At 48.3% G+C, this 27,218-nt stretch overlaps 10 protein-coding genes across 10 annotated transcripts; 6 read left to right on the plus strand and 4 right to left on the minus strand.

Annotated features, from left to right (window-relative positions):
- Window positions 1-1,151: 1,151 nt before the first annotated feature.
- Window positions 1,152-2,511, plus strand: J7337_006726 (uncharacterized protein; the record flags this gene model as incomplete). The annotated part of the gene is made up of 2 exons (XM_044824386.1): window positions 1,152-1,343; window positions 1,396-2,511. 2 exons carry the CDS (start codon window positions 1,152-1,154, stop codon window positions 2,509-2,511), a joined length of 1,308 nt encoding a protein of 435 aa, XP_044680043.1.
- A 202-nt stretch (window positions 2,512-2,713) lies between these two features.
- Window positions 2,714-3,736, minus strand: J7337_006727 (uncharacterized protein; the record flags this gene model as incomplete). Its single annotated transcript, XM_044824387.1, has 1 exon — window positions 2,714-3,736. The coding sequence occupies one exon, from the start codon at window positions 3,734-3,736 to the stop codon at window positions 2,714-2,716; it is 1,023 nt and encodes a 340-aa protein (XP_044680044.1).
- Window positions 3,737-4,684: 948 nt separating this feature from the next.
- Window positions 4,685-6,640, minus strand: J7337_006728 (uncharacterized protein; the record flags this gene model as incomplete). Its single annotated transcript, XM_044824388.1, has 1 exon — window positions 4,685-6,640. One exon carries the CDS (start codon window positions 6,638-6,640, stop codon window positions 4,685-4,687), a length of 1,956 nt encoding a protein of 651 aa, XP_044680045.1.
- Window positions 6,641-7,597: 957 nt separating this feature from the next.
- Window positions 7,598-8,197, plus strand: J7337_006729 (uncharacterized protein; the record flags this gene model as incomplete). Its single annotated transcript, XM_044824389.1, has 2 exons — window positions 7,598-7,645; window positions 7,697-8,197. 2 exons carry the CDS (start codon window positions 7,598-7,600, stop codon window positions 8,195-8,197), a joined length of 549 nt encoding a protein of 182 aa, XP_044680046.1.
- Window positions 8,198-11,195: 2,998 nt separating this feature from the next.
- On the plus strand, window positions 11,196-12,116 carry J7337_006730 (uncharacterized protein; the record flags this gene model as incomplete). The annotated part of the gene is made up of 1 exon (XM_044824390.1): window positions 11,196-12,116. One exon carries the CDS (start codon window positions 11,196-11,198, stop codon window positions 12,114-12,116), a length of 921 nt encoding a protein of 306 aa, XP_044680047.1.
- A 415-nt stretch (window positions 12,117-12,531) lies between these two features.
- On the minus strand, window positions 12,532-13,095 carry J7337_006731 (uncharacterized protein; the record flags this gene model as incomplete). Its single annotated transcript, XM_044824391.1, has 2 exons — window positions 12,532-12,770; window positions 12,825-13,095. The coding sequence occupies 2 exons, from the start codon at window positions 13,093-13,095 to the stop codon at window positions 12,532-12,534; spliced, it is 510 nt and encodes a 169-aa protein (XP_044680048.1).
- Window positions 13,096-13,561: 466 nt separating this feature from the next.
- POL2 (DNA polymerase epsilon catalytic subunit) lies at window positions 13,562-20,429 on the plus strand (the record flags this gene model as incomplete). The annotated part of the gene is made up of 3 exons (XM_044824392.1): window positions 13,562-14,169; window positions 14,217-14,359; window positions 14,545-20,429. 3 exons carry the CDS (start codon window positions 13,562-13,564, stop codon window positions 20,427-20,429), a joined length of 6,636 nt encoding a protein of 2,211 aa, XP_044680049.1.
- Window positions 20,430-22,966: 2,537 nt separating this feature from the next.
- On the plus strand, window positions 22,967-23,299 carry J7337_006733 (uncharacterized protein; the record flags this gene model as incomplete). Its single annotated transcript, XM_044824393.1, has 2 exons — window positions 22,967-23,210; window positions 23,262-23,299. 2 exons carry the CDS (start codon window positions 22,967-22,969, stop codon window positions 23,297-23,299), a joined length of 282 nt encoding a protein of 93 aa, XP_044680050.1.
- Window positions 23,300-23,463: 164 nt separating this feature from the next.
- J7337_006734 (uncharacterized protein) lies at window positions 23,464-24,927 on the plus strand (the record flags this gene model as incomplete). The annotated part of the gene is made up of 1 exon (XM_044824394.1): window positions 23,464-24,927. The coding sequence occupies one exon, from the start codon at window positions 23,464-23,466 to the stop codon at window positions 24,925-24,927; it is 1,464 nt and encodes a 487-aa protein (XP_044680051.1).
- On the minus strand, window positions 24,928-26,944 carry J7337_006735 (uncharacterized protein; the record flags this gene model as incomplete). The annotated part of the gene is made up of 2 exons (XM_044824395.1): window positions 24,928-25,738; window positions 25,797-26,944. 2 exons carry the CDS (start codon window positions 26,942-26,944, stop codon window positions 24,928-24,930), a joined length of 1,959 nt encoding a protein of 652 aa, XP_044680052.1.
- Between the last annotated feature and the right edge of the window lie 274 nt (window positions 26,945-27,218).

A 27,218-nucleotide genomic window follows, 5' to 3' on the forward strand; every position in this document is an offset into this window, starting at 1 on the left:
GACGGGGAGGAGGAATTGCAAGGTAGCAAAAATTATATGGGAGTCGAGTAGAGAGAGTATATGCATCAGGGATCCGGAGCTCTTAAGCACCTGAGGTCCGAACAATCATATTTTCTTCATCCGGGACGCCGTGTTCTGTAGCACACGATACACGTTATTCTAAAAGCAATATCAGTAGGTTAGAGGGCATGGGAAGCAGGAACATATCATACTTCTTGGTCCAAGGTGTTTTAGATCGTTCTCTTTGTTTTCTTCCCGGGCCTCTTCCACTAATTTATCCACACCGCGATCCTTTAGAGCAACCTGTGGTAAGTGAGCAACAGGAAGTCTGTAACCTTTAGAAGAAGAGTACCTTAAGACAAGTTTGGTATTCTTTAAACATGTCTGCACATTCCTTGTTGTCCTTTTCTTGGCCTCGAAGGTACTCTGCATATGTTCAGCTCAGTGTCACAGTCGAGATCGAGATACATACTTTCGCTGTACCATTTTAAGAAACACGTATCATACCGCCTAGGGTTCTGTATGAGATGGGGCTCTTATCTATCATATGTGAGGAACTTACTCTTTAACCTCGTTGCACTCTGGAGCTAATGAAGCTGACATTTTGAACTGATGGTGGTTAATGATGTAAGATATTTGAAGTATAAAGAAATCTACGTAAGAGGAAATACTTACCTTAGGTTGTCCCCGGATTTAAAGACGCCAAGCTACACCTAAAAGCCACTCCACCGGACAGGTAAAAGGTTAAGTGTCCAGTCAAGACAGAACAGTCTTTATATATGTCCATTTCAGACACCTTGATAATACAAGCCACTGTATGAGCATATCGATACTGAGTCTTGTTTCCTCGAAAAATGGAGAAACATTGCCAATTCTATTGTGTTCATTAATGTAACAACCTCAACTAGGTACCTAACGATGGCTCTTCAGGACCGCAAGCAGCTGTCATTGGTCAAAGCTCTCCCCCGCCAAACAAAAGTCTCCACAATAAACGTCCTAGCTCACTCTAAGCCTGGCGCGTCTGAACGCGACTCAACCCGAACACTCGACTACTCATCGTGAAATGTATGAACCATCAAATCATTCTTATTCAAGCAACCCCGACAAAGGTTCATTTATCGTTTTGAAGCAATACTATGTTAAACTTGAGTATGGCGCCCTTAGAAGATGAAATCGAGCAGGCGCTCCTCGATGCCACTTATCAAGTCTATCAAGCTACACCAGACGAAACTACTGTGAACAAGGTTCGCAAACAAACCGAGGAGAATCTCAGCCTTGATGACGGATTTTTCTCAAGTGCGGAGTGGAAGCAAAAAAGCAAAAGTCTGATCAAGGAGAGAGTGGTATGCTTGGCTCATGAACGACGTCTACATCATAAACTCACACAGGTTTTAGGAGAAACTTATGGATGGATGGTTTCCAGACAGCAATAGAAATGCAGACTCAGATGGAGAAGATAAAACTGGCGTGAAGCGCTCCTCTCCCGATGCTGAATCTCCTGCGCCAAAGTCCAAGCGCCAGAAACGTGTCACGAAGCCCAGACCAAAACCAAAATCAAAAAAGGCAAACAAGAAGGACGAGTCTGATGTTGAATCTGACCTTGAATCTAAGCCCAGCGTATCCAGCGAACTGAGCGAACTGAGCGATCTCAGCGAGGAGGAGAAACCGCAGAAGAAGCGAAGGCGAGCGGCGCCAACGAAAACAGCACCAAAGAAAACGGAACCAAAGCACAAGTCTAAAGCCGTTGAGCTTGAAGAAGAGGAAGAAGAGGAAGTGATGAAATCTGAACATGAAGTGTCAGGAGATAATGATGATGAGGCTGAAAATAGAGACCTCGAAAGTGAAAAGGTAACAAGTTCAACAAAACCACAGAACTCAGAAGATGGAGAGGAAGGCTCCAAAGAAGATGAGAACAAGCCAGTCGTTGACGAGGAAGAAGAATATTCCGATGTCATCGATGAGCCAGTAAAGCCGAAACGCAAGAGGAAGGAAAAGAAAGAGCCAGGCAGCAAGTCAGTAAAGGGTACCAAGGTTGCCGCAAAGAAAGTCACTACATCTGACGACCCTAACACCGAGGAAATTAAGCGACTGCAGGGCCAGCTTACGAAGTGTGGTGTTAGAAAGCTTTGGCACAACGAGCTGAAGAAATACGGCGATGATGCCAAAGCAAAGATTCGACACCTAAGGAAGATGCTCACTGATATCGGAATGGACGGCCGCTTCTCGGAAGCGAAGGCTCGCGAAATCAAAGAGAGGCGAGAGCTTCTAGCCGAGGTTGAATCTGCGCAGGAGATGAGTGCTCTCTGGGGTATAGAGGGGCGTGGTCGTGCAAGCCGCAGCAAGAGCAAGGGTGCCAAGGTCGTTGAAAGTGGCGGTAGTGGCGCCGAAGAAAACGATGGCAACGAGAATAATGATGACGAAGAGGACGAAGAAGAAACGTATGCTGCGAGACGCAAGAGAGCAAGGGCGGATTTGGCGTTCCTAGGCGACGATGACAGTGATTCTGATTAAGGCCTACGGGCATTCTATGCTTATGATTCACCTGTCTATGCTGACGGTGTGTAATTTATCAGGATGCATCACGAGAAACTTTGTACAAAACGGTGTCTGGGAACAGCAGTTATCTGGTTTTTCTTTCCAATTGTCTTATGGTAGTTAGGCGTTAAAAACAGCCTCTATTTAGCAGTTTCTCTTTTCATTTTTGTGATCCAATTCAATCGGCCCACGCCTTGTATACGGTTCTGGCACCATATGTGTCGCCCTTCTTGAGCAAGACCTGGTTCTTCCACTCAGGTACATTGGCGGCGTTAACATAGCGAGCAGGCTCACAACAGAAACCGGCACGAGCACCACGAGCAGGCAGACCGTTGACGGCGGGCACGTCAATGCCGGCACCGGTGTAGATCTGGAAGGTAGGCTCAGTGCTATAAACCTCGAGGTTCACGCCGGAGCCGGAGTGGTGGGCCTTGACATTGAGGTTGAGGGACTGGTTGCGGGTGTCCAGGGGCACAGAGGAAGGGTCTGTGTTTAAGACGAAGCAATGGTCGATATTGGGTTCCTGGGGGCCCAGTGTGAAGGTCTTGTTGGCGGTGACACCGGGGAAAGGCTCAATTTTGCCTGTGGGGATGAGATCGCTACCAACAGCCAGGTAGTCGGCTGTAGGCAGGGTGATCTCTGTACCGGCAATAGTCTCCTTTCTGCTGGGGTTGAAGTAGGAGTGGTTGGTCATGTTGATGACGGTCTCATCAGCGCCACCAACGAGTTTTGCTTCGTATTCCATGGCAAGAATGATGACTTCCTTGCCATCGACGTTTTGTGTACCGGTTGTGTAAGTCACAGTGACTTCGACGGTGCCAGGGTATCCCTCGTCGCCATCCTCACTGGTAAGTGTAAAGGCAACGCTCTCCCCACCCTCCAGTCCCTCTACGCCTGGGACTTGGCGAGTTCCAACAGGCTTGGGGCCGTCCCAGATGCGGCTGCTCCAGCCAATCTTACCGCCATGAAGATGGTTCTGTCCATCATTGGCGGCGAGAGTAACTTCCTTACCATTGAGGCTGTCAATGCGAGCACCCTTAATTCGGTTGGCGACACGACCAACTGTCACGCCAAAGTAAGGGGAGTTGTGTTTCTCATAGTCCTCTTGCGTGGGGAAGCCCTGGACGATGTTGATGCCGTTGACGACAAGGGACTGGATGATGGCACCAAGAGGCAGGAAAGAAATAGGAGCGTCAGCCATGATGGATGATCTCACTAAACCTTTTGATATATGCTTGAATACGAGTATCGTTGAGAATGGCTATATGAGGGTTGAGGGGTATTTATGTTACACCAACAAACCTAGCATAGAACAGAAAGTACAGGTAAACAACAAAATGATTATGCACTGGATTGAGGTGCGGCCAGGTTTATCTATTTCGTAGTGTCTGCACACAGCAGCAGACTCCATATAGGGATAAATAGGATATGTAGCTGTAGGACCCATCATGACACTTCAGGCTAAACTGCCAATGGGAATGGGGCCATGAGCCGCGGGGTCTTTTCATGGCAAATATGGAACAACCAGAATCCTTCAACATGATGACGGGCGGTGTTCGGGCCAGCTTGACCGAGTGTGTGGTGACTTGAGTGCGGGGTGCGTCATGGGTGCCCCATCAATATCACGTAGTGACTGGTGCGGTTGTAAGCGATAACTTGGTACAGTATTCCGTTGTTTGCGCAGTACCTACTACACTGCATATTTTTATGAGGCTTGAACTGTGCGCTGTACCCAATCACCTGCATACTAAAAGTACTCACATGTGTCCATCCACGTTTCAACAGGTGTAATGGTAATGTTGTGAAGGAGCTAAATGCTGCTTGTGAAGCTTAGGCATGATCACGGTAGGCTCGGGCCATTGTGTTCCACGACCACCGATTATGGTGTAATCATTCACATGTGTTCAGAGACTAGAATCATGTCCAAATGCCACAAGAGGTTGTCTATAAGGCATAGATAAATCCCTGAGCATTAGGCTCCTCATGAATAGCATGTATTTACCAGCACTGTATACACAAACTATTCAATTAACCCGTTCGTTTGTAGCCCCGAAAACGCCATCTAAATGCAAAGTCCCTAGAGTGGTATCTTAAAGTTGCAAATCACACAATTCCACACAATGGTTCATCCTGGTCTTGCGCAGACACCCTACCATTCTAGACGATCGTCACAAACCAGCTTAACATCAAATCGCCCATTGCCACTCCAGACCTTATTTCCTGAGTTGCACCCAGCCACAATCGTGCGAAGATCACTGATCATTCCACCGGGACCACTGGCAAAGACTGTCGTGGGGCCAGTAATGGTGTTAGTCACAAAGTCGTTGATGAGCTTGGTTAGGTTAGGGTGTCGGTCCTCGTCGACAATACCGTTTCCGATTTTAGCAACGGGGACATCGTTGCCGCATGCACAGCCTTCTTCTATCCCGTCTGACGATGATGATGAACCGAGTTGTCTGGTAGCATCTGTGACATCCTTCTCGTCACTGACCTGCAGCCTGGAACTGCTGTTGGAGTCTCGTGTAGCGTAGACGCGGATCTTGAGATTGAGAGCCTTTCGGGCCTGCTGTAGAAGATCCATCTCCTCCTGAACCCATTGAGCGTCAGCGGCATGGCGAATGGCCCATATGAGCTCAATCTTGCGGTCTCGGGAAATGGGTGATCGTGCGAGATCAAGGAGGACAGGGAGTACATAGGCGATGCCAGTGCCACCAGCAACACAGACAATGTTGGTGTCAGGTGCAACGTGGTCCATCGTGGTCTCACCATAGGCGCCAGTGAGAATGACAGAAGTGGTGGCTTTCTCGGAGGTCGTGAGCTTCTTAGCAGCCAGCTCAGCCATCTTCTTAGTTTCACCACCCTTAGCGCGCATGATATACGAGTGCTTCACGACACCCTTCTCAACGACAGGAGCATTTAGCGGGGTGAAGGGATGTGATTGCCAGATGCTGCTCTCAGTAAAACAGAGGAAGTAGTGCTGTCCGATCTTCCAGGGGTCCTGGTCGTTTTCGAGGTCGAATCGAAGGATGTCTCCATGTTCGGCGTCGGGAAACCTAGTAATAACAGCTTGAGCAGCTTGAAACCCCATCTTACCCGAGGGGAGATGGTGGTAATGCAGATAAGCGGTACGAAGCAGTCGGAATCCACGGTCAGCGAACCAGAACAGGAGTGATGGAAGCAAGAAGCACTTGAGCTGCTTCCAATGACCCCAGCAGGCACCAATATAGACCATGGCGAGGACGTAGTGAGACTTGCGGAAGAACTCGTATCCTGTTGCGCGAATTCCCCAAGGGGTGCTTCCGATGAACATAAGGAGTAACAGAATCATGGCAACGACGCCCCAGATTATGTATTCCTGGACAATCCACTCGGCAGCCACCTTAGGTTGAGGCTGGTATAGACGGACCTCAACAATAGACCAGGCAATTGTGTGAAGGGAACTCTGAAGGAAAATGATATAGCCCAGCCAGCGATGAAGGAAGATGAAGCTCTGGTAAGGTACTCCTGTGATAAGAGAAAGGACAGATTCTCTGCTGGCCAAGAGGACAGACAGGGGAGTCAGAGCATATGCGAGAATACCAATTCGGTCAGACCAAGGGCCAAGAGTAGTGCGAGTGTTGTAGACTCCAGGCATGTCTTTGACGGGAGTGACCCATTTCTGATAGGTCATACCGACAAAGCTCCAAACAGTGAGATATCCCACGAGGGACAGCATGACAGCAACTTGAAAGCGAGTGGTACGGCCAAAGATAGTCCGGCAGGCATCTGGAAGGAGATATTGCCGTGTAAACGAGCTGAGACTGCTGCGGACCCTAGCGAAGCCTGCTTTTGGGTTCGCTCCAGAAGTGATAGCCGGAGATGAGGGTTTGCCGACATGTCGCAAAATAGCCCAAAGGAAGAAGACAGCGAGAATAGTAGCCCAAAGGATTCCAGAGTAGAGCATGCCTAGATCGTGGGCATGGTAGACCAGATCGAGATACTCGCAAGATCCCTTATCGTTTGTGCAAGGGAGAGCGCGATCAACATATCCCCAGTGAGGTTCCAGGGTTTTGGCTTCGCTCATGTTTTGGATGTGGCGAACATCCAGCTGGTTGAGAGACACCATCGTGAAGGGCGTAGTGGTCCTGCTGTTCTATGAAAAGGGGAAAATATGTGAAGGGCAATTGATGCTCTCCTAGAATGGCAGGACAACAGATCAACAACGGATGGGTAATCTGTAGCTATCTCATATATCACAAACCATGCGAAGAGACGACTGTTGAGTATCAAGATTGGAGTAGAATGATAAAAGACGTGACACCATTAGATACAAATAAGAATCGACCCATCGGCCGAGTCTCCACTGAATATTCAACCGCCGCCACGGTCTTGACGACCTAGTACGAGCATGTTTGAGGTCTACGAGATAATCGGGTACGAAGTGATAATAAGGTCTACTTGGCGCCGGGAGCCAGGCCATATCGGGGAATTGTTTCCTGATTACTTGCTCAAAACGCCCTCTTGGAGATTGGCCGGAAGGACCCTGAGGAAGAAATGATACCCTGAGATAGAAAGAAACATACGAAGCTGAGACAAGCGAGAGAGGCTATTCAAGAGGAGTTGAGCAGGAATGAGCACGTTAGTGGGGCCGTCTCGACGTCCGGGAATCCACCGAAGCTTGGCAAACCTTGGGATGTGGACGGAAGATGAAGCTTTCCAGCCCTAGATTTGGGTTTTACAGTATGATCAGGGATCGAATCAGTGATGGAAGAATATCGCGTTATTAATATCCCCCTCATCCTTCGGCATAACCTTAAATCTTGACCCTATTCTGCTCTTGCATGTCGCTTCTTAATTCTCCGGCAGTCTTACAAGTCTTGGAAACAGCTCAATCTTTCTCAGTGGAGCCTCAACTCCTTGATATTCATTCGTCTTAGAGATACTTATCTCCCCATCCAGCCACTTTCTGGTTCAAACAAGACAGTCTTGGTTCGGTTCAAGTTAGATTCACTGTCCATCATCGATTAAATCATCCAAGCACCACTGTTCAACTCGAGCGAAAATACCAACCTAACAACTCATCATGGATCATGGAGGAATGGGCGGTAGCGGTGCTGCCTGTAAGGTCGACGTAAGATTTACTACCAGGAGATACCAATTTGTCCTTGACTAATAACCTCAGATGTTGTGGAATTGGAACACAGTCGATGCGTGCTTCCTGGCCTCATCATGGCAAATCAAGAACCAGGGTATGATGGCTGCAACCTGTATCGGCGTTATCCTCCTCGTTATTCTCGTCGAGTTCTTCCGGCGCATGGGCAAGGAATACGATGCCCTTCTTCAGCGTGGCTTCCAGCGGCAAGCCACTACTCACAGCGTTGCTCTCGCCGCCGCGGGTTGCACGGGAGCCGTCGTTCCCACAAGTCAAACCCTTACATATCGAGCCTCACCTCTGCAGCAGTTCATCCGCGCATTCATCCACGCTACTACTTTTGCGGGAGCCTACATCATTATGCTCTTGGCCATGTACTTCAACGGCTATGTTATTATTAGCATCTTTATTGGTGCTGGCCTGGGCAAGTTCTTTTGTGACTGGCTCGTTGTAAGGATCAATGTCGAAGATTTGACAGCGCCTGAGGACAAGGCTAAGGGGATTGAGGAGACAACTGTTTGCTGCGGCTGAATATGTGCCTAAAGTATGGGACAGAGCTGATATATACAATGGACGCTTTACATGACAAGTCTTTTTACTAGTGATACCCGTAAAAGCCCTTTTGAGATCGAATTACCTCGATCATTATAGATCCACAGGGAGTGTCTCGATATTTTTGGGAAAGCATTTGCTGTGAATATCTTGTAGAGGCTTCCTACTGATTAAAGTAGCCTGTGGTGAGGAAGCGGTATCACAATTTTAAGCTGTTGGTGTACCACTGAGCACCCATTACACTATTTGCGGGTGGCCTTGATCACTCATTTATAGTATCACTGGTTTCTTTCAATAGCGGTAATGGGAATATTTATACGCAAGTAGTTAGAACTCAAAGAACCCAGCTCGAGACTTTATCTATAATACAACCTAGCTCGAGGAATGCATACTGGTTATTCCGACCATCTCCAGGTGTGAGGCTATAGGGTGGCATGTTGGCAAGGATCCTGTACATCTAGAAGGTGACATAAAACTTTGGACATGTGTATAATATCGCGCGAGAAGTTTATCATAATCTTCAGCTTGCTTAGTTTTTTATAATGATTCAAGGCCTGGCGGCTTCTTTATGCCAAGAGGTGCTCGATAATATATAGCCTAAGGTAGTCTCCAGGGCGTTAACTAGGTATAGAGTGCACCAACGCACCGAGCCATCAAGGTTGACCTACATACCACTTACCAGTAGCTCGTTCCTTATGCTGTCCACTTACAAGACTATTGTCTCATAGTTATGTCAAAGCACCATGTTTCAAGTAGCTGTGCCTTGTCCAACCAAGGTAGTCACAAGTACGGAGGAGTTCGAGACCAATACGGAGTACTAAAGCTTTGTGAAGTAGTACTCGACAGGGGTCACGATATGAGGCCTCAGCCGGCATTTGAGGTACGGGCAGTAGCGGAGCAAGAAGGAAAAATAACTTGCTCATATTTCTCTCACCACCCTAAATCCATAGACACTCACCAAATAATACCCAAATGAGAGAAAAGAGAAGTATGGTCTTTATCTCTGTCAATATCTTGCCACTATCATGAGGGAGTTGGTCGAAATCGCCGAGGGGCCGTACCAGAAAGGCCCATAATGGATCCGTGATGACATAGGGGATCGAACGTTGGTTGAAAGAGTCAGGGCGGCCTGAGACGAGAATGATGGCCTTTTGGCATCTGGGAGAGTTCCTTAATAAATACGTGCTCAATCCAGCTCCAACCAACTTATGACCTGAGGTGATTTATTTCCAAGCGGCCCCGGTCGCTGTCAGATCGACCACGCCACAGATCAATCCACCACATACAAACAAGACTGTCGAGAGCCTCGTCAGCGCTCTACAAGTTAACTGCAATATTTGAAGACAGAATATCCTCTGATATTTCTTTTAGTTTCTTCTTATTGCATCTGATATTTGACATCTTTCAAAGACTACGGACCATATACAGCGCGCCTTCAGCATCATGTCTTCGTATTCTTCTAGTCTATCGAGCTCATACTCGGGCTCACCAACTTCAAGCTCTGCTTCACTATCATTCCACCATCATGGGTCTTCCTCAGGAAGAGATACCGGCAAGATTGGAGACGAGATGGGAATAATCAGAACTTGGTTTTCAGTATTGGACGATAGTGAACGGTCATCTGCCCTCCACTCGATCGCAGAACTACCAAGTCTGCGAGAGATTGAGCCCATGATCCAGGCACTCAAAGACCGTAAGCGAGAATTATGGAGGCAACAAGAGGAACTCATCATTCAGCCTCCTGTAAAGCCGAAATGGATCATGCCGGTATTCCCACACACCTCTCAAGATCCTCGATGGGCTGCCAAATGGCTTCGAGCTTTGAGGTTGCACAAGTATGAAAGATGCTTGTTGGGAATGTCTCCAGCTCAAGTTGCATGCCTAGAAGACGAGGATTTACAGCAATTGGGCATTGATACCATTGGCGCTAGGGCAAAAATGCTCCGCGTAAGTAATGAGGATATCAAAGCCTGTATTCGGCATGCCGTCTAACTTGGTATAGGCCATCCATAATGTATAAATCTCAGCATACTCGGTATTATGCTTAATTATCAGCAGACCAACCGGGTTGGTCATGACCCTATCTTCGTCACGAATCTCCATGACGAGCATTCCTTCTAGGGCATTTCATTTTCATTCCAGGTTTAGCGAAGAGTAACAATATCAGCGGGGAAAAAAATATGGCGTTGCCAGATTTTATACAAAAAAGCCACCGGAATGGCACAGTGGTCTGAGATCTGGCATTAGGAGTGTTGGGGTGGTTTGACATGGGGAAGCAATGACGTTGGGGTATGGATTTGGAGTGGCTATTATACTCTGTAAAACGACGCCGCATCCGGCATCAGATAGCTTTGGCGTAAGAGGGTCTTTACATAGTACAAATTTCTATATAACAACTGTACATATTCATATTTCATTATCATGCAAGTTGGCCATGCTAGGATTCTATCATCATGCTCTAAACATCTGAGGCTTGGCGATCAGCGGCAGATCTACGATATGATGCTGGCCCAACCAGATCCAACGTGACCCGAAAGTCCGAATGTGACGCTGAATTTGCGGGTTAATCACGAGGCTCTTACGAACCTGATACTTACCTACTTGGCTTTGTAGTCATGCAGTATAGAAATCTAATACTATTCTTCGGACATCATAACACAGATTAAAAGGTCCAATCGGAATATACCCTCAAGTCACACTGCCACTCGCGCTTCCCTTTTACAGTTTATTACTAGTGAAGCAAGTCAGGTACTGACAGAAGGTCACAAGTAGCAAGTGGTGCTTGCGCAACCAAAACCGATAGTTCAGGTGCCATCGACTCAGCTCAAACTCCCTACTAACTGATCCCCCCTTCAACGTACCTCGACAAGGCATCGTCAACGACTAGAACGATTTATCTACTTTGCTTTCGACAATATCTACTCGGCTCTGGACTCGGCTCGACTCGTCCTGGCCCTGAATTGTCAAACAATGAATTATGGCCATGGCCACCGCGTCAGCAAACATCTCTAGCACCCCGAAACGCAAGCGTGGAGAAGAAACCTGGGCATCTCCTATACAATTCACCTTTGTGCATGACCCTCTATCGTCTTCCTCTCACCCTTCTTCTGTCCCAACTCAAGCAGACACAGAAGATGGCAGCGATAGCTCACGATCAAGGGTCCTTGCCCACAAGTTCCGTGGCCTTGCACTGGAAAGTGGGGGCGGGGCAACAGTCAGCAATGAAGACAGTAATAATCTCATGGATGAGGACAAGTCGATGAGAAAGCGACAGAAACCCGATGAGATTATGAGCGAGGTCGATACAGCTCCAACTGTCCAAGAAGTGGTCGATCTTGACGGAAAGTCTGTGCTACCATCAGAAGAATCACTGCAACCTCTCAAAGCTCGCGTGCACGAAGAACCCTGGCAACAAAAGCAGAACCATGGGAGCTTGCATCATGCATACCCGTCTATCAACAGGCTTTCCGACTCAAAATCGAGAGTCAAAAAGAGAACGGGCTCGCCGCCACTCCGCATGAAGCGCCCTTCTCGGCGGCCTTTTGAGGACTCAGACGAAGAAGAGGCCCAGATTGTCGACCCTGTCAGAGCTGCGCTGACGTGGCATGAAGATGAGATCACCATCTACGACCCTGATGATGAGGATGACGACGGTATTGGAATCAACGGTATTGGATTCAAACCCACACCAGCTCTTGCGCATGCACGCGCCATGAGACGGAGGCAGCAGATGGCAGAGTATCGCAAACGAGAAGAGAGCGAGGCACGAGCACGACGCAGTCAGCGACGCGGTCGTGGTTCGGGAGTCAAGCTCGGACGATCAGAGGAGCAGTCACCGCCGCGAAAGGTCAGATTCACGGATACGGAGGCTTCGAACGTTGCGATCCCTACAGGATAACCTTAGTATTTGGCGCCAACGCTTGTTGGGACGCTGGCTGTGGCTATAGATTCTTTTTGCGATTACTTTGGCGTTTCTTTATTCTGGCGACTCGGAGAAAGCGGCGTATCAATCAGGAAGAAATTTGATGGTTCTTCTATGCGAATTCACGGTTGGTGAAAATTGAAGGGATCGTTGGCAAATACGGAGTACATCCAAGGCTTTATCAAGGCGCTCTATACCCTGGTCTTTAGAGATCATAGCACTACTACGATTTGGTGCCCAATTCACGGAAGCACTTCTTTCTACTTGCTCTTTTCATCTACGATTGTTTTTTTGCGCTTGAGATGTTATCTACAAGCTATACCCAACCCATAAGATACACACCCTTTCACAAATAATAGTACATAGGAGAAGCCTGTGCTCAGCCTGATGGTCACCAGACCTTATACCATGGCTTTCCTGCTGCCTTCTTTTCAGCCTCCAGTTTGTCGTGCTCACGCCTTGCCTCTTGGATCTTTCTTGCTTGCTCTCTCCTATTCTCTGACACTACCTCAATGTGTCGTTTCATTTGTCGACGTTCCTCGCGGCGTAGGTACTGGCACCATTCGTATGATGCCATACTTCCAAGAACAAACATTCCAACAGCCCAGTTCGCAGCGCTACCGGGGTTTCCTTCACTCATTTTAGACTATGCCTTAAACTAAGAGTTCAACATTGTCCACTCACCTTTGAGGACGAACCTCAATCCTCCAACACCGGCACCAGATGCTATTCCTGTGATGAAGCCCTGTCGAGCACAAGGAGTATTTGCAACATTCGCAAAATCATCCTTCTTGATCATAGAAACGGCTTCTGAAATAGTTGGCCTATTATTCGTCGGTGTCGCTCCATGCTCGCCGTTGACTGTGGTAGCTTCGTTTTGCTCTATGGGTTTCGACCAGACATGCAGGGTCTTATCGCCGGGCATCGGTTGCCCTTCCTGGGGATTTGAGGCCATTCCTGGCTATAAGTGCGACGCAATCGGTGTCATGAACAAGATCGTATACCCTAATCTCGACTTTCTTTAGAAGCACGTGGGATAAGACCGATGACGCTTGACAAGCAAGGCTTGCATCGGGAGCGTTGATGGCCCGTGCACGTCTCGTTGCTCTGTCGAAAATCTATTAAAGTAAAGTGGGGTGTAATCGCGTCGCGAGGGCGCGTCTAAACGCGTCTCACGTTGCCAATTTATCCAATCTCGGTCCAGTCTCTAGGGACTCCCTTCATTTACTTTGTTCCACAGAAACACTCCGCTCAGTGTTGACCTTGCAAACAACTTTTTTTTCCTCAATTCTTTTTCTTCTTCTCTGTCTTCTAAACTGCTCTTATACAATTCCCCTCTCTCCATGTCGAATCTCTGTTACCCGGCATCGTCAACTGCTCGTTAAGCCACACTCCTTTTGGGGAGCCCCCCAGAACACTCGATGCCTAACACAAGTCTTCGTCGCCCTCAGAAGGGCTTCCGCCGAGGAGGCAAAGTTGCCTACCATGGCAACCGGACACGCACATTCGCGGCCTCGTCCAGGAATGAGGCCACGTCGGCAGACGAGAAATGGGAACGAACACGGCTAGCACACAGCATTGACGAGAACATGGGCTTTGCGCGTTATGAGAGCGGAAAGAAGAGAGAAGGCTGGCTAGTCAACATCCAGCCCACATCTATAGAGGACGAACGGATACCGGGTGGTCGAGCCGCTGTCGACTGCTATTTCATCGAAGACGACGGCTCGACCTTCAAAGCTACTGTGGAATTTGACCCATACTTCTTGATCGCTGTCAAGAAGGGACGAGAGTCTGAGGTTGAAGAATGGGTCAAGAGGGTTGCCGGAGGTGGCGTTGTCAAGTCGATTCGAAGAGTTGAGAAAGACGATCTCAACATGCCCAACCACTTACTCGGCTACCGAAGGACATTTCTGGAGTTGAGGTTTGCCAATGTCAATGACCTCATGGCTGCGAGAAAAGATATCATGCCTATTGCGGAAAAGAACAAGAAGAATATGAATGCTATGGATGCCTACGCCGAGGTGGCAACGTAAGTGCTCAACTGATCTTTGGTAGGATCAAGCTAATACGAAATAGCTCAAATGGTGACTTCGACCTTTTTGATGATTCACGAGATGACGACCGAAATATGAATACTGCCCTTTCCGATGCGAGCGACTTCATCGTCGATATAAGAGAATATGATGTACCATACCATGTACGAGTAATGATAGATTTAGGTATGATCAACCCTTGTCCACACTCTTCTACAAACTTTACATGATGTTTGCAACCAAGTATTTGCTACTTCAGAGCCCTCAAAGGCCATGAGACCACTATTCACCATTGCCCTGATTATTGCTTCTATACAGTCCTCCATTCTGCCTTGAACCCTTGCCAATCACCTACTGACCTGGACAACCAGATATACGAGCCGGCAAGTGGTACTTTGTTGAAGCCAAACATGGTGTCACCAAAATTTACCCAAACGAAGAGAGGTCGTTGCCGGCTGAACCTGTAGTAATGGCCTACGATATTGAAACATCAAAGCTGCCTCTCAAATTCCCTGACGCTGCCACCGATCAGATTATCATGATTTCTTACATGATTGATGGCCAAGGGTTCTTAATTACTAACCGCCAAATCCTTTCAGAAGACATTGGCGACTTCGACTACACACCCAAACCAGAATACCCAGGCCCCTTTATGATTTTCAACGAACCTGATGAAAAGGCTGTCATCGAGAGGTTCTTCCTCCATATCAAGGAAGCACGGCCTACCGTAATTGCGACTTACAACGGTGACTTTTTCGATTGGCCCTTTGTGGAAGCACGGGCTAGCATCAATGGAATTGATATGTATCAAGAGATTGGATGGAAGAAGGACAACGAGGATCAGTACAAGTGTAACTACAGTGTGCACATGGACTGCTTCCATTGGGTCAACCGAGATTCGTATCTACCTCAAGGTTCTCGTGGCCTGAAAGCTGTCACTGTCGCGAAGCTCGGATACGACCCAGACGAGCTGGATCCCGAATTGATGACACCGTACGCGACTGAGCGACCCCAGACACTCGCCGAATACTCTGTCTCCGATGCCGTTGCAACATATTATCTGTACATGAAATATGTGCACCCCTTCATTTTCTCACTTTGTACGATTCTGCCTTTGAGTGGTGATGAAGTATTGAGAAAGGGAACTGGTACACTCTGTGAGATGCTGCTGATGGTGCAAGCATATCAACGAGAAATTGTACTTCCGAATAAGTATATCACACCAAAGGAGGCCTTCTGGGATGGACATCTCCTCGATTCAGAGACCTACGTCGGTGGCCACGTTGAAAGTATCGAAGCGGGAGTCTTTCGAGCTGATATCCCGGTGGATTTTGCTGTCGACCCTGGAGCTATTGACGAGCTCCTCGGTGATTTAGATGCTGCCCTCAAATTTGTAATCACAGTTGAGGAGAAGAAGAACTTTGATGATGTAGAGAACTACGAAGAGGTCAAGGCTCAGATCGTCGAGAGGTTGAACAAGCTCAAAGAAGCGCCGAACCGTAACGAAAAACCCCTGATTTACCATCTGGATGTTGCATCGATGTACCCCAACATCATGACAACCAACCGATTGCAGCCTGACTCTATGATCCAAGAGTCCGACTGTGCTGCCTGCGACTTCAATCGACCAGGAAAGACATGCGATAGAAGGTTACCTTGGGCATGGCGAGGAGAGTACTTGCCCCCAAAACGAGATGAGTATAACATGATTAAAAATGCCCTTCAGAACGAGAGGTTCCCTGGTAAATATCCTAGTTCTCCTATGAGAACCTTCCAGGAACTCAGTGCAGATGAGCAAGCCAATCTTGTACGAAAACGTCTTCAACTCTATTCTCAGAAGGTCTACCACAAAATCCATGATTCAACAACTATTGTGCGAGAGGCAATCATTTGCCAAAGAGAAAACCCTTTTTATATCAACACTGTACGAGACTTCCGTGATCGTCGATATGACTACAAGGGCAAAGCCAAAGTTTGGAAGGGAAAGACGTCATCCTTGCAATCTGCTGGTGCTGCCCAGAGCGAGGTTGATGCTGCCAAGAAGATGATTATTCTCTACGACTCGCTGCAATTGGCTCACAAGGTTATTCTAAATTCATTCTACGGATATGTGATGAGAAAGGGATCTCGTTGGTACTCACTCGAAATGGCTGGCGTCACTTGTTTGACCGGTGCTCACATTATTCAAATGGCTCGACAACTGGTCGAACGGCTGGGACGACCTCTGGAATTGGATACCGACGGTATCTGGTGCATGCTTCCCGCAACCTTCCCCGAGAACTTCTCCTTCAAACTCAAGGGCGGCAAGAAACTCAACATCTCATATCCCTGTGTTATGCTTAACCACCACGTCCATGCAAAATTCACCAACCATCAATACCAGACACTCGTTGACAAGAAGACCCTCAAGTACGAAACACACAGCGACAACTCCATCTTTTTCGAAGTCGATGGTCCATACAAAGCCATGGTTCTACCCACATCGAAAGAAGAAGGCAAAAACTTGAAGAAGCGTTACGCTGTCTTCAACGATGATGGCAGTCTTGCTGAGTTGAAAGGTTTTGAGGTGAAACGTCGTGGTGAGCTCAAGCTCATCAAGATCTTCCAGCAACAGATTTTCAAGTTCTTCCTCGAAGGTGAAACGCTGGCCGAATGTTATGGAGCCGTTGCCAAGGTTGCCAACCGTTGGCTGGATGTTCTACACAGCAAGGGTACAACATTGGCAGACGAGGAGCTGATGGAACTCATTTCTGAGAATCGAAGCATGTCCAAAACCCTGGAGGAGTACGGAAACCAGAAGTCAACTAGTATCACAACTGCCAAGCGTTTGGCAGATTTCTTAGGTGAGCAGATGGTAAAAGACAAGGGGCTGAACTGTAAGTTCATCATCTGCGCTCGACCCAAAAACGCACCTGTTACAGAACGGGCTGTTCCGGTGGCCATCTTCTCTGCGGAGGAATCTGTCAAGCGTACATATCTGAGGAAGTGGCTGAAGGAGGAGCCTACTGATACTGATCCTCGTGCACTGCTTGACTGGGATTATTACCTGGAGCGATTGGGCTCTGTTATTCAGAAGCTGATCACCATTCCTGCGGCTCTCCAAAAGGTCCGCAACCCTGTACCTCGAGTGCCACATCCTGACTGGCTTCAAAGGAGGATCAATATCAAGGACGACAAACTGAAGCAGAAGAAGCTCACTGATCTTTTCAAAAAGAGTCCACTGGAAGACATCACCAACCTCAATGGTTCTCGACTGGATGATGTAGAAGATTTCGGTAGCAAGCTTTTGAAGCCCAAACAAGTCAACGCAGTCATCGCATCCTCTGAGGCTGCAACGACAGTCCAGAAACGCAAGTCTCCTGAGCCGGCAGAGAACCCCGATCCCATGTCTGCACTTCCTGAAGTTATGCCAAGTGCTTCGGAGAACTATGAAGCATTCTTGATATACCAGAAGAAGAAGTGGAAGTTGCAGAAGCAAGCCAGAATCCGTCGACGGCAATTGTTTGGTGACCGAAGAGGCGGTGCAGTGAACAATCTTCAGCAAACATTCATGAAGCAGGCGCACACTACTTACATGAGTAACTGGCAGGTCTTGCACCTCAAAGCGACTGAGACTCCTGGTATTGTCATGGCATATGTCCTAATCGATGCCAAGATTCATACGCTCAAGGTCAATGTTCCTCGACAAGTCTTCCTCAATCTCAAGAGTAAGGATCTTCCCGATGTTGAAGTGGATGGCTGTGAAGTCGAACAGGTCAATTACACACTTCCCAATGGTCATACATCAAGCCATCTCTTCAAGTTGACTGTATCGGAGGATGTTTACTTCAACGAGAGCGAAAAGTTCTCCCTCCTCTTTAATCATCCTAGTGTTGAGGGTGTATATGAGAAGCAAGTACCCCTGAACATCCGAGCTGTCTTGCGTCTTGGAAATCAGTGCACCATTGACGCGACACAACATGCTGTGCTTGGAAAGGGCCTTGAGCAAGGCTTTGATCTAGCTGGTCTGAAGCGGCCAGCGAAGACACGAACGTATCTCGAGACGTCGCCACTGGCCTACATTTACGTTTCTCACATTACAACTGGAGAGCGACAGATTTTTGGTATCTTCTCTACCACCAATGACCAAGCCCATGTTGTTATTCTGCAGAAGAACAAGGATTCTGGTCAAGATCTTCCCAATATTTCCAAAATGTATTCGGAGATGCTCGCTAGACGGCATGCAGAGGCAGCTGGTACCAACTGGCAGGATTGTTTTACTTACCAGGAGAAACTCCATATCAAGATTACCCAAGTGACGACCCGACGCAAGGCTCACTTGGAGATAGGTGATGTAGTCAAGAAGATGCGCAAGGATGAGCCACGACCACAGATGATGGTTATCCAGTCGTCTCAGCGTAAACTGCTCATCCATGATGTCCCTATCTTGGGAGAGTTCCCAGTCCTTCCCTTGAAATACGATGTGGGGGATAGCTCTCTACCTCCTCTTGGGTGGCAATATGTCATCGCCAAGCGACTCGTTGGCCATTATCTTGGTCTTGGATCCTGGATTCTACACCTCACCGCTTTGGCTCGTTACGGCGATGTGCCTCTGTGTAATTTGGAACGAGACGATCCCCGATTCTTGATCGATGTTGCCTATGCCCGGCGCCTTCAGGCCAATGGAGTCGTGCTTTGGTGGTCTCCCGATGCCCGCCCTGATCATGCCGGATATGAAAAGGACGATCTTCTGGGCCCTCTCGACACAGTCAAAATGCCAAATGTCAACAACCCAGGAACCTTCTCGTCCGTGTGTATCGACATAGATGTCAGAAATCTGGCTATCAACACTATCCTGACCTCATCTCTTATCAACGAGCTTGAGGGTGCCGACTCTGTCTCGTTCAATCCCGCTGCTGACGACTCAGAGACACTTGCATCTGAGAACGCCTTTGCCAACGCTGGCGTTCAGGTTTTGCGTGAGATGGTGAAGGCATGGTGGACTGAAGCCTGTCGTGGAAGTACTATGGCCGATGTTCTCGTGCAACATCTTGTTCGCTGGGTTGAGAATCCCGACTCTTTCATGTACGATCGAGCCCTGCACTACTATGTGCAGATGATGTCTCGTAAGGCCTTCCAGCAGCTCATGGCTGACTTCCGTCGAGTGGGATCTCAGGTCATTTTTGCCAACGCCAATCGTCTTATTCTCCAAACCACAAAGGCCGAGGTTGGCAACGCATATGCGTATAGCGAGTATATCATCAAGTCGATCAAGAGCAAGCCTCTCTTTCACTTCATTGACTTAGAGATTAAGGAGTATTGGGACTATCTTGTATGGTACGATGAGTTCAACTACGGAGGCAAGGCCTGTCAGGAGGTTATTGAAGCCGAACAACAGAACCTCGAAACTGTCATGCACTGGCAGATGGCAACATTCTTGCCTGTTCGACTACAGTCCACATTTCAGAATTGGGTAATTGAGTTCATACAGTTGATGCATCAACTCAAGCGGCCTCATAACGGGGACCCAGATGGCACACCACGTCTGACACAGCTACCAAGCAAGGGCCTAGAGGACCATGAAGGCCAAATTCTATTAGGCAAAGCTTTTGAGAAACCTCTGAAAAAGGACATCATTGGCCTCCTCAATAAGCAGAAGCGTGAACTACTTCATCCAGAGCTTGCACAGGACTACACATTCCCCGCCCTTCCCGGCTCACATCTCAACCCTCGAAATCCTATCCTCGAGCTTGTCAAATCGCTCATGCAAGTTCTATCGCTTGACAAAAATATCACACTTGAAGCTCGATTACTTCGAAAAGAGCTTCTGGCCTTGTTCGAGGTGCGCGAGTTCTCCAAAGACGGTACCTTCACAAACCCATCAGAAAGCCTTCGTCTTCCTCAGATATCTTGTGACAGCTGCACTATGATGCGAGATCTAGACCTATGCAGAGATGAAGACCTCTTTGGCGAAGGTGCTGCTTGGTGCTGCGGCTTCTGTGGCACTGAGTTCGATCGTGTCGCCATAGAAGAGCGATTGTTGGGCATAGTAGAGAGCTGGATTGTGGAATGGACAACACAGGATCTCAAATGTGCCCGGTGCGGCGCACTGAGACTGAATGACTTTATGGAACACTGTACTTGCAGTGGAGAGTGGAAGGAAATTGTATCGCGACAACACGTGAGCAAGAAACTCGGAGTTATGAGGAGGGTAGCCAAGTTCTACGGGCTAAGGATGCTTAGTGATGTGGCCGAGGAACTTGACAGAGGTTTATGAACGGCGTCATGATGGTTACAATGGAGTTGCTTACACTATAATGAAAACAGTAGTGGAAGAGTAGAATTGGTTTAGAGCGTAATTATCATACCCCATAATGATTTGGGTGGTGCAAAGGTGAGCATTATAGAAATAAGTTTCTTCATGATCTCGCACAATTCCTTCCTTCTATCACTTAATACTTCTGCTTGTGCTAGAACAACGCCATCTGCCTATACCAAGAATACTATCTCCAGTTCTTCAGGTTTCCGAGGTGGAGAGTCCTATCGGGGACACAATATCCAGCGAGATCGAAAACAACATGCTCCAAGTGCTGTGTCTTCGTATTAATTCCTTGTCCTCCCAGACGGACTTCGTATCAAATACCAGTGCTGTTAGGTCTGACAATGCTGGCAAGCTATCCGAACAGCCGTTGTAGACTGATCACTGGCCCAAGATACACATTTGGCCTCAAGAGCTCCGTGCCCAGGGGATCATTCCAAGAGCCAGAGAGCAACCTGATCAGGCGAAAGGATTTCTTGGGAATCTGCCTATGTAAGACCGAAGCATTTGGATTCACGGTCTAATATGATTACCTCTAGATCATATGGTTCCAGCTAACATATTGGTATATATTGCTTGGTAAGTTGGCAAGGCTTGAAGTTTTCTTCTCTCAATATGAGATAGTCGTTGCAACATAATAAACTTCCAAATTATCAACGCGACTGATCAACATTCGGCTCTTTAGAGGGCACCCAACACAACAATAACTCAAGACAACAAAGCCATTAATAGAGAGTACAATATTGATAGAGGAAGTCCAAGATTCAAGGCACTTATATAGTAAGATACTGGCAGGTTTGACTCCTGAATATCTATCGCTTCATCTTAATGAACACTACATGATGGAGGTAAATATATGATAAAGGATGCTTCCCTTCTTTGATGTGAAATAATTCAGGAACTTCTCTACCCCAGAACCTTCACTGCTGCGTAGGTGCCTCACCTACATAAACATATACTGCTCGAATTGAATGATGATAACGACCTTACAACTACATATCATGTCTACAGAAAGGAAGCCTGAGTAGGTCAACTATAATTAATTCTAGGACGGGTTTCCTTTTCTCAAGCAACTTCCAACTGCAAGACACTTTAGATATAAGAAAGAGGTGAACATTGCGAGACAAGTAATCAAGAATAATGACTCAATGAATAATAAGAAGTATGAGCAACTCTTACAGTACGACGATTACCATAAGGCACAAAACACCCCTGCACTATACCACAAACCAATACCTATGAAACTGCGGACTTCTCCCAAATCGTGAGGGGCTGATCGAACACAGTTGGGGGCCAGAAGTCCTACCAAGTAGGTATCGCCAGTCTGCCTAACGTACTTTGCGTGATAAGGAAAGAGAAAAAGAGAAGCGAAGAGTAGTCAACGAGTCCAACATGTTTGTGACAATATCAGCCATCAATGCTGGTGGTCTTTTGGGCTTCGTTTTCGTGTTTTATTTCCTTTCCACATAGTTCACCTGGGCCCTCCCCCTGTACCTTATGTCCCGCATCATCAATCAGCCTAACCACTTATACTTGCTTACACAAAATGTACTCCCTCTCAGAGACAGAGTGGTTCGCCCACCTCTGCAGAGGCCGCCAGCTTTCTTCAGGCAACCACAGTCCCCTATGACCAAAGGAAGGCCCCAATTCCCGCCGGATGTTTTGCATTTTCTCCATTCCTTGTTCGACCCCTCAAAGTCTGCTTTGTCCGTGTTTTTCCTCAATTGCAGCCTCACAAAGCCATTGTGAGTTAATCAACTCACACAATGAACAACCTCAGGCGCAAGGACCATCGCGGGGCCGTTAACTTCAACGGTCCCGGCCATTACCACGGCCCCACAGTCCGGCATCGGACCGTTCAAGCAGTATCGACGCCTCCCACGACGCCGGCTTCAATCGCTTTGTCGATGTCAAAGACTACTGTCTCTCCCGATCTCATGTCTTTTGATTTCTTCCGGCAGCCAATTCAATCGATTCATTCCGACTTCAATATTGACTGCTATCGGTCTGCATCACCAGCCAAGTTGGAGCTGGGCCTGGAGCCTTGTACCAATTGGTCTGGTGAAATCGATATGCGAGAGATGAGTATGATTTCTGCCATCAGTGCCGATACTTCTTCTACTGGTTCCATTTTCTCCTCTGTTCCGACCGAATTCAGTGATGCAATGACCGTCCGTAACGGTAGAGGTCGCTCAAGAGGTCCGAGTCCACTAAGTCGAGGTGGGCGAACTAACAGCATTGATAACTCGACGCCTTCTTTCGTCTGCCTTGGCCCTCAGTGCCAACGAGCTTTCTCGTCTGACAAGGACCTCAAATCCCACGTCAAATCTTGTCATCCTTATCTGTGTAACTGGGCTGGCTGTGACCAGCCGAGCTTTTCCACCAGGGACGGACTTATCTACCATGTCAAAGTCAAACATCTTGTCATTTGTCCATCACCCGGTTGCACAGAGACGACATTCCAGAACATTCGCCTTCTTCAGTCCCACATAGCCATGGCTCACCCCGAGGATGGCAGAGATGATGCAAAGGAATGGGAGCTTCCAGCAAAGATGATAGCTAGCATGGAGACGGGCAACAGGTCCTCGTCAAATGAAAAGCCCACGACTGCTCTTGCGTCTCTCAAAAGGAAGAACAGAGATCATGGCACAGATTTGTCTATGGATATGGTTAAGACGAAGCGTCAATGTCAAGATCGCCTACAGGTCCTCGTGGAGAAGCGAGCGAGGAAGAATGCCGGTAAGGTTATCAAGTCTCCCTTTCCTCAATAGCTCACAGGCTGACTATCAGAGGCACTCCACGAAGTGCAGAAAGTCCAACAGACCTGATCAGAGGGCGAGCCTCACGGTGTATAGAAGTAACGAGCTTTCCTCTTGTCTTTGAACACGCCATTCTTCCATTTCTTTCCCAATATCTGCCTATCTGGGTCGGGCCCCGTCACGTAGTCACTGTCACTCGAGGCAAATCCCCACAGATTCGGCGAATTTGTATCATGGCCCCAAAAACTATTTCTCGTGCTCGAAAGATCATCATTGTTAGCCACGTTCAAGATCTTATTCCCAGCAACTTTTCCAAGCTAGTCACGTTTGCTTTTACGCAGGGGGAGATTAATCGTACCGTTACCTGGGCTCGTGGCCTAGGCAAAGATCATAAGGACGATATTTGCGCCCCGAGAAACCCCTACTTCTTTCGCTATCCTTGCATGGGTGACAGTATCGGTGTGACAGGAAATGGGGTGTTTGAAGATAGCACTGCTACTCTTGGTCCTTGCATCACCGTTGGTGGTGGGAGTTATTGGTTGGGCAACTTTCATCCCTTCATGGAGGCCTACCAACAGCTCGCTCAAGTGGAGGTTGAGCATCCATCATCCCAAGATCGCAAGCGATGCATTGACGAGGGACATGATGCCATGGCCCAGGAGACGAACTTCAGGCTTGGTAGGCTCGAGGTCACGTCAGGTCTGAACCTCAAGACAACAAGAATTTCACATGATCCTTATTGGGATGAGTGTGATATGGATAAGCCTCTTGTCGTAACAGACTGGGCTCTCATCGGTGCCCGTACTTCACAAGCAAACATCCTTCGCAAATTCCCTTCAGAAACCCAACCTCCAACTCAGGAACCAACCATAGCTACTACAACCGCTATTGTGCCAGGTGCAGATGTTCTGTCTAGCGGTCGAACATCTGGTTATCAGCGCGGCCAGATTTGCGAGATCCCTGCGTATGTATCTGGGGTAGAGAACCAGACGCAGAAGGCTACGAGAGAGTGGTTTATCGAGGAACCATGGCCGCAAGAGGATGAGGATGCCTGGATACGTGGAGGCATTGGTGTCAACGGCGACAGTGGCGCTGGAGTTGTTGACGCCAATACAAATGGCCTAATCGGTCAAGTATGGGGTCGCAATAACTATTGGGGGCCTGGACAACGTGTGACCTACTTCACTCCCATCGCAGACATTTTCGACGACATCCAGGAAAAGTGTGGGCAGCAGTCACGCCCTCAACTCCCGCAGCATCGTGATGAAGCAAACTGCTTTCCGTTACATCCATCATGTCGTCAATGCTTCGATCTACGGGTGTACCTCAATAGTAGCAGGAGGAGTTCGCGGATGTCGCTCCAAAGCATGTCAATGGGCACAGGTGATGGCGACCAGGATCTGACCTCTATTGAGGCTGTCTCAGAGCTAGCTACGCCAAAGGATTATCACCGCTACTCGGGCATCGAAGAGACTCTGGTTTCTCTCAGCGGTATCGTCTCTCCAGCAGGGCCCAGTGGTTATCCTGGTACTCCCATGATAGCAGATATGAAGAGCCCCTATGCTACCGAGCTTGATCTTGGTGATCTGTATGGGTCAGAAGCAACTGCGCCAACTCAGGCCCGAAAAAGAAGAACGTCTTGTCTAGCTGCCGCACCGGCTCCAGGTAGATGGAAGAAGCAGAGAACTTGTGATTGATCAGCCAGCGAAACCCCCTCGTGCCATCTTCTTTGCTCGAGCATCGCGTCTATTGTGGTTCGCCCGAGACCCCTTATTGGCTTCCTTGTTCTTCCTAGCACTTTCTGTCTCTTTCTCGCCTGTAGGCCCCGCAACATTGCCGCCTCTTCCACGACCTCGCCCTCGTCCTCGCCCTCGTCCACCACCTCTGCCACCTCTCGATGATCCCCCGTCAGGTTCGCTTCCTTCTTCTCCTGAGCCAGCTGGAGACGCTCGCCAAGATGTGCGTCCTAGCTGCGCTTGTTGTCCACTAAAGGCATACTTGGCCTCTAATCGTCGCTTCTGTTGCGGGTTCCTGACTAAGATGAGGGCCCATCCCTCTATGGCTTCATCTGTCATTCCAGTTTCTTCCCGCAATTTGGCTCGCAGGTTACCTCGCCTTGTGCCAGCATCACGGTCAAACAGCTTTGAGTCCATCTGGTACGCACGAAACAGTGCCTCTTCGTTGCTGTCACTCGCAGCGTCGGCCTCCTGGTTGGAGGCGTCAACAGTGCCACCCACATCGTCAGCATCATAAGTATCATCGCGTTCGTCATCATCAGAATCGAATGCCGCGAGGGCAGAGAGAATGGCCGATTTGTTAGGCGCGTTTGCTTTGTCTTTGAGCATCTCGTCGGCGTTCTTGGCTGGTTTCTTTCCAAATGAAACCTTAGAAACGTCCATGGCAAGGCGGTCGAAATCATCGTCGTCAAAAACGTTGTGTCGCGTGGGAACCTGAGGCGGAGTAGATCGCGGTGCAAGCTCTGTATGTCCTGCTTCAGGGTGTGATGACCTAATGATGGATTAACAGATAATCGCGGTTTAAGAACAGGTATATTGTTATAACGTACAAGGACTCACTGCGGTCAGCATTCGCCAAGTGAGGCGGTAGAGTCTCACTTAGCAAATTGGCAACAACCTGCTCCACGTCCTCTCCGTATTCATCGAGACAGTTGGACACAAAGCCGGATCCTAAATCGGGAAACAAATCCTGAACCTGAGTGATTTGGCTCATTTTATGAACGTGAAAGTCGGCATTCACTTCTTGCTGTGATATCTTGCCTTTCCCTTTATCCAGTCTCCTTCTTCTAAGTCGTTTGGGACGGACCATGGTTCCCTTTCTGTAGCTCTCCAAAGCCGTAATTCGCTTCTTGAAATTTTCGGTCGCCGCGCCAGAATCCTCCGCCCTCCGTAGTAATATCTTCAAGAGGGGGGTGTCGGTGATGAGCTCAGGGACCAGTGAATCGTTGACATTGAGAGGGCCAGCCTTGTGGCCATCAGCCGCTTCTTTGAGGGCGTATAGTTGATCACTCAGCATCGACCATTTGGCTGGTTTAGTACCTATTAACCCAACCAGACATAAATACGTCGTGGCCAATATCACTTTGCGTAGAGGAGGGTTCATGACGCGGAAGCACACGATGAGGCCATCGAGAAAATCAGATCCCGCAAGGAACAAAGTGCAGGTATCCGGCGAAGCATGCAAAAGATAATTCAGTCTTATCAAACGAGCTTCGACGCTCTTCAAATCCCCTTTGATACCGGCCTCTAACTGTGGGATAAGTTGCTTCTTTAGGGCAGTCAATGCAGCCTCGAGCGCAGCAGCATGTCGCTGAAAGAGCTGTGCAATGAAAGCGGCCGTAGCTTTCCTGGGGAACATCCTTGCGATGTTTGCCAAAAACGCATAATCGAATAATTGAGGTGGCGGAGATACATTGAAGACTCTGGATACGAGCTGAAATACAGCTTTTGGTAGTGTTGTCGAGTGAGAGTCTAGTATTGTGAAGCCTGCCTCTGCTGTCTCCTCTGCGAAGGAGAGCAGGAACATTACGATGGAGTCGTCGTGGGCCAAGGCTGCCTTGATGTCCTTTTCAGAAAGGGATAGAATGGCACGGCAAATAGATGTCCAGGATTGGAGAAGTGTATTCCATTCGCTGGAGGAGAGATGCTGTCGCCATGATGACTGGGGGAATGGTACGAGGGATGGTAAAGAGACCATGGTTGGGTGTCTTTGTGTGAGTGGTAAACTTCTGGTTTTGGGCGCTAAAATGAGTGCAATTCTGGGTTTGAAAAGGATCCCAGGAGAGAGATGAGTCGATCTTATAGACTGCCGCTCTAACCTTCATAAATATCGTGGCTCAAGCCTGGGTTTGCATCGCCGGATGATTCATCAGAAAGTGGATTCTCACAACTGCAAGCTGATGAAGTCAACCTGGAGGAGGTACAAAGATACTTTTAGACCGCTCAAGCCAATCAATGGCTCTGATTATGAA

This window comes from Fusarium musae, chromosome 5 (genome assembly GCF_019915245.1).
Source record: "Fusarium musae strain F31 chromosome 5, whole genome shotgun sequence".
Taxonomy (NCBI): Eukaryota; Fungi; Ascomycota; class Sordariomycetes; order Hypocreales; family Nectriaceae; genus Fusarium; species Fusarium musae.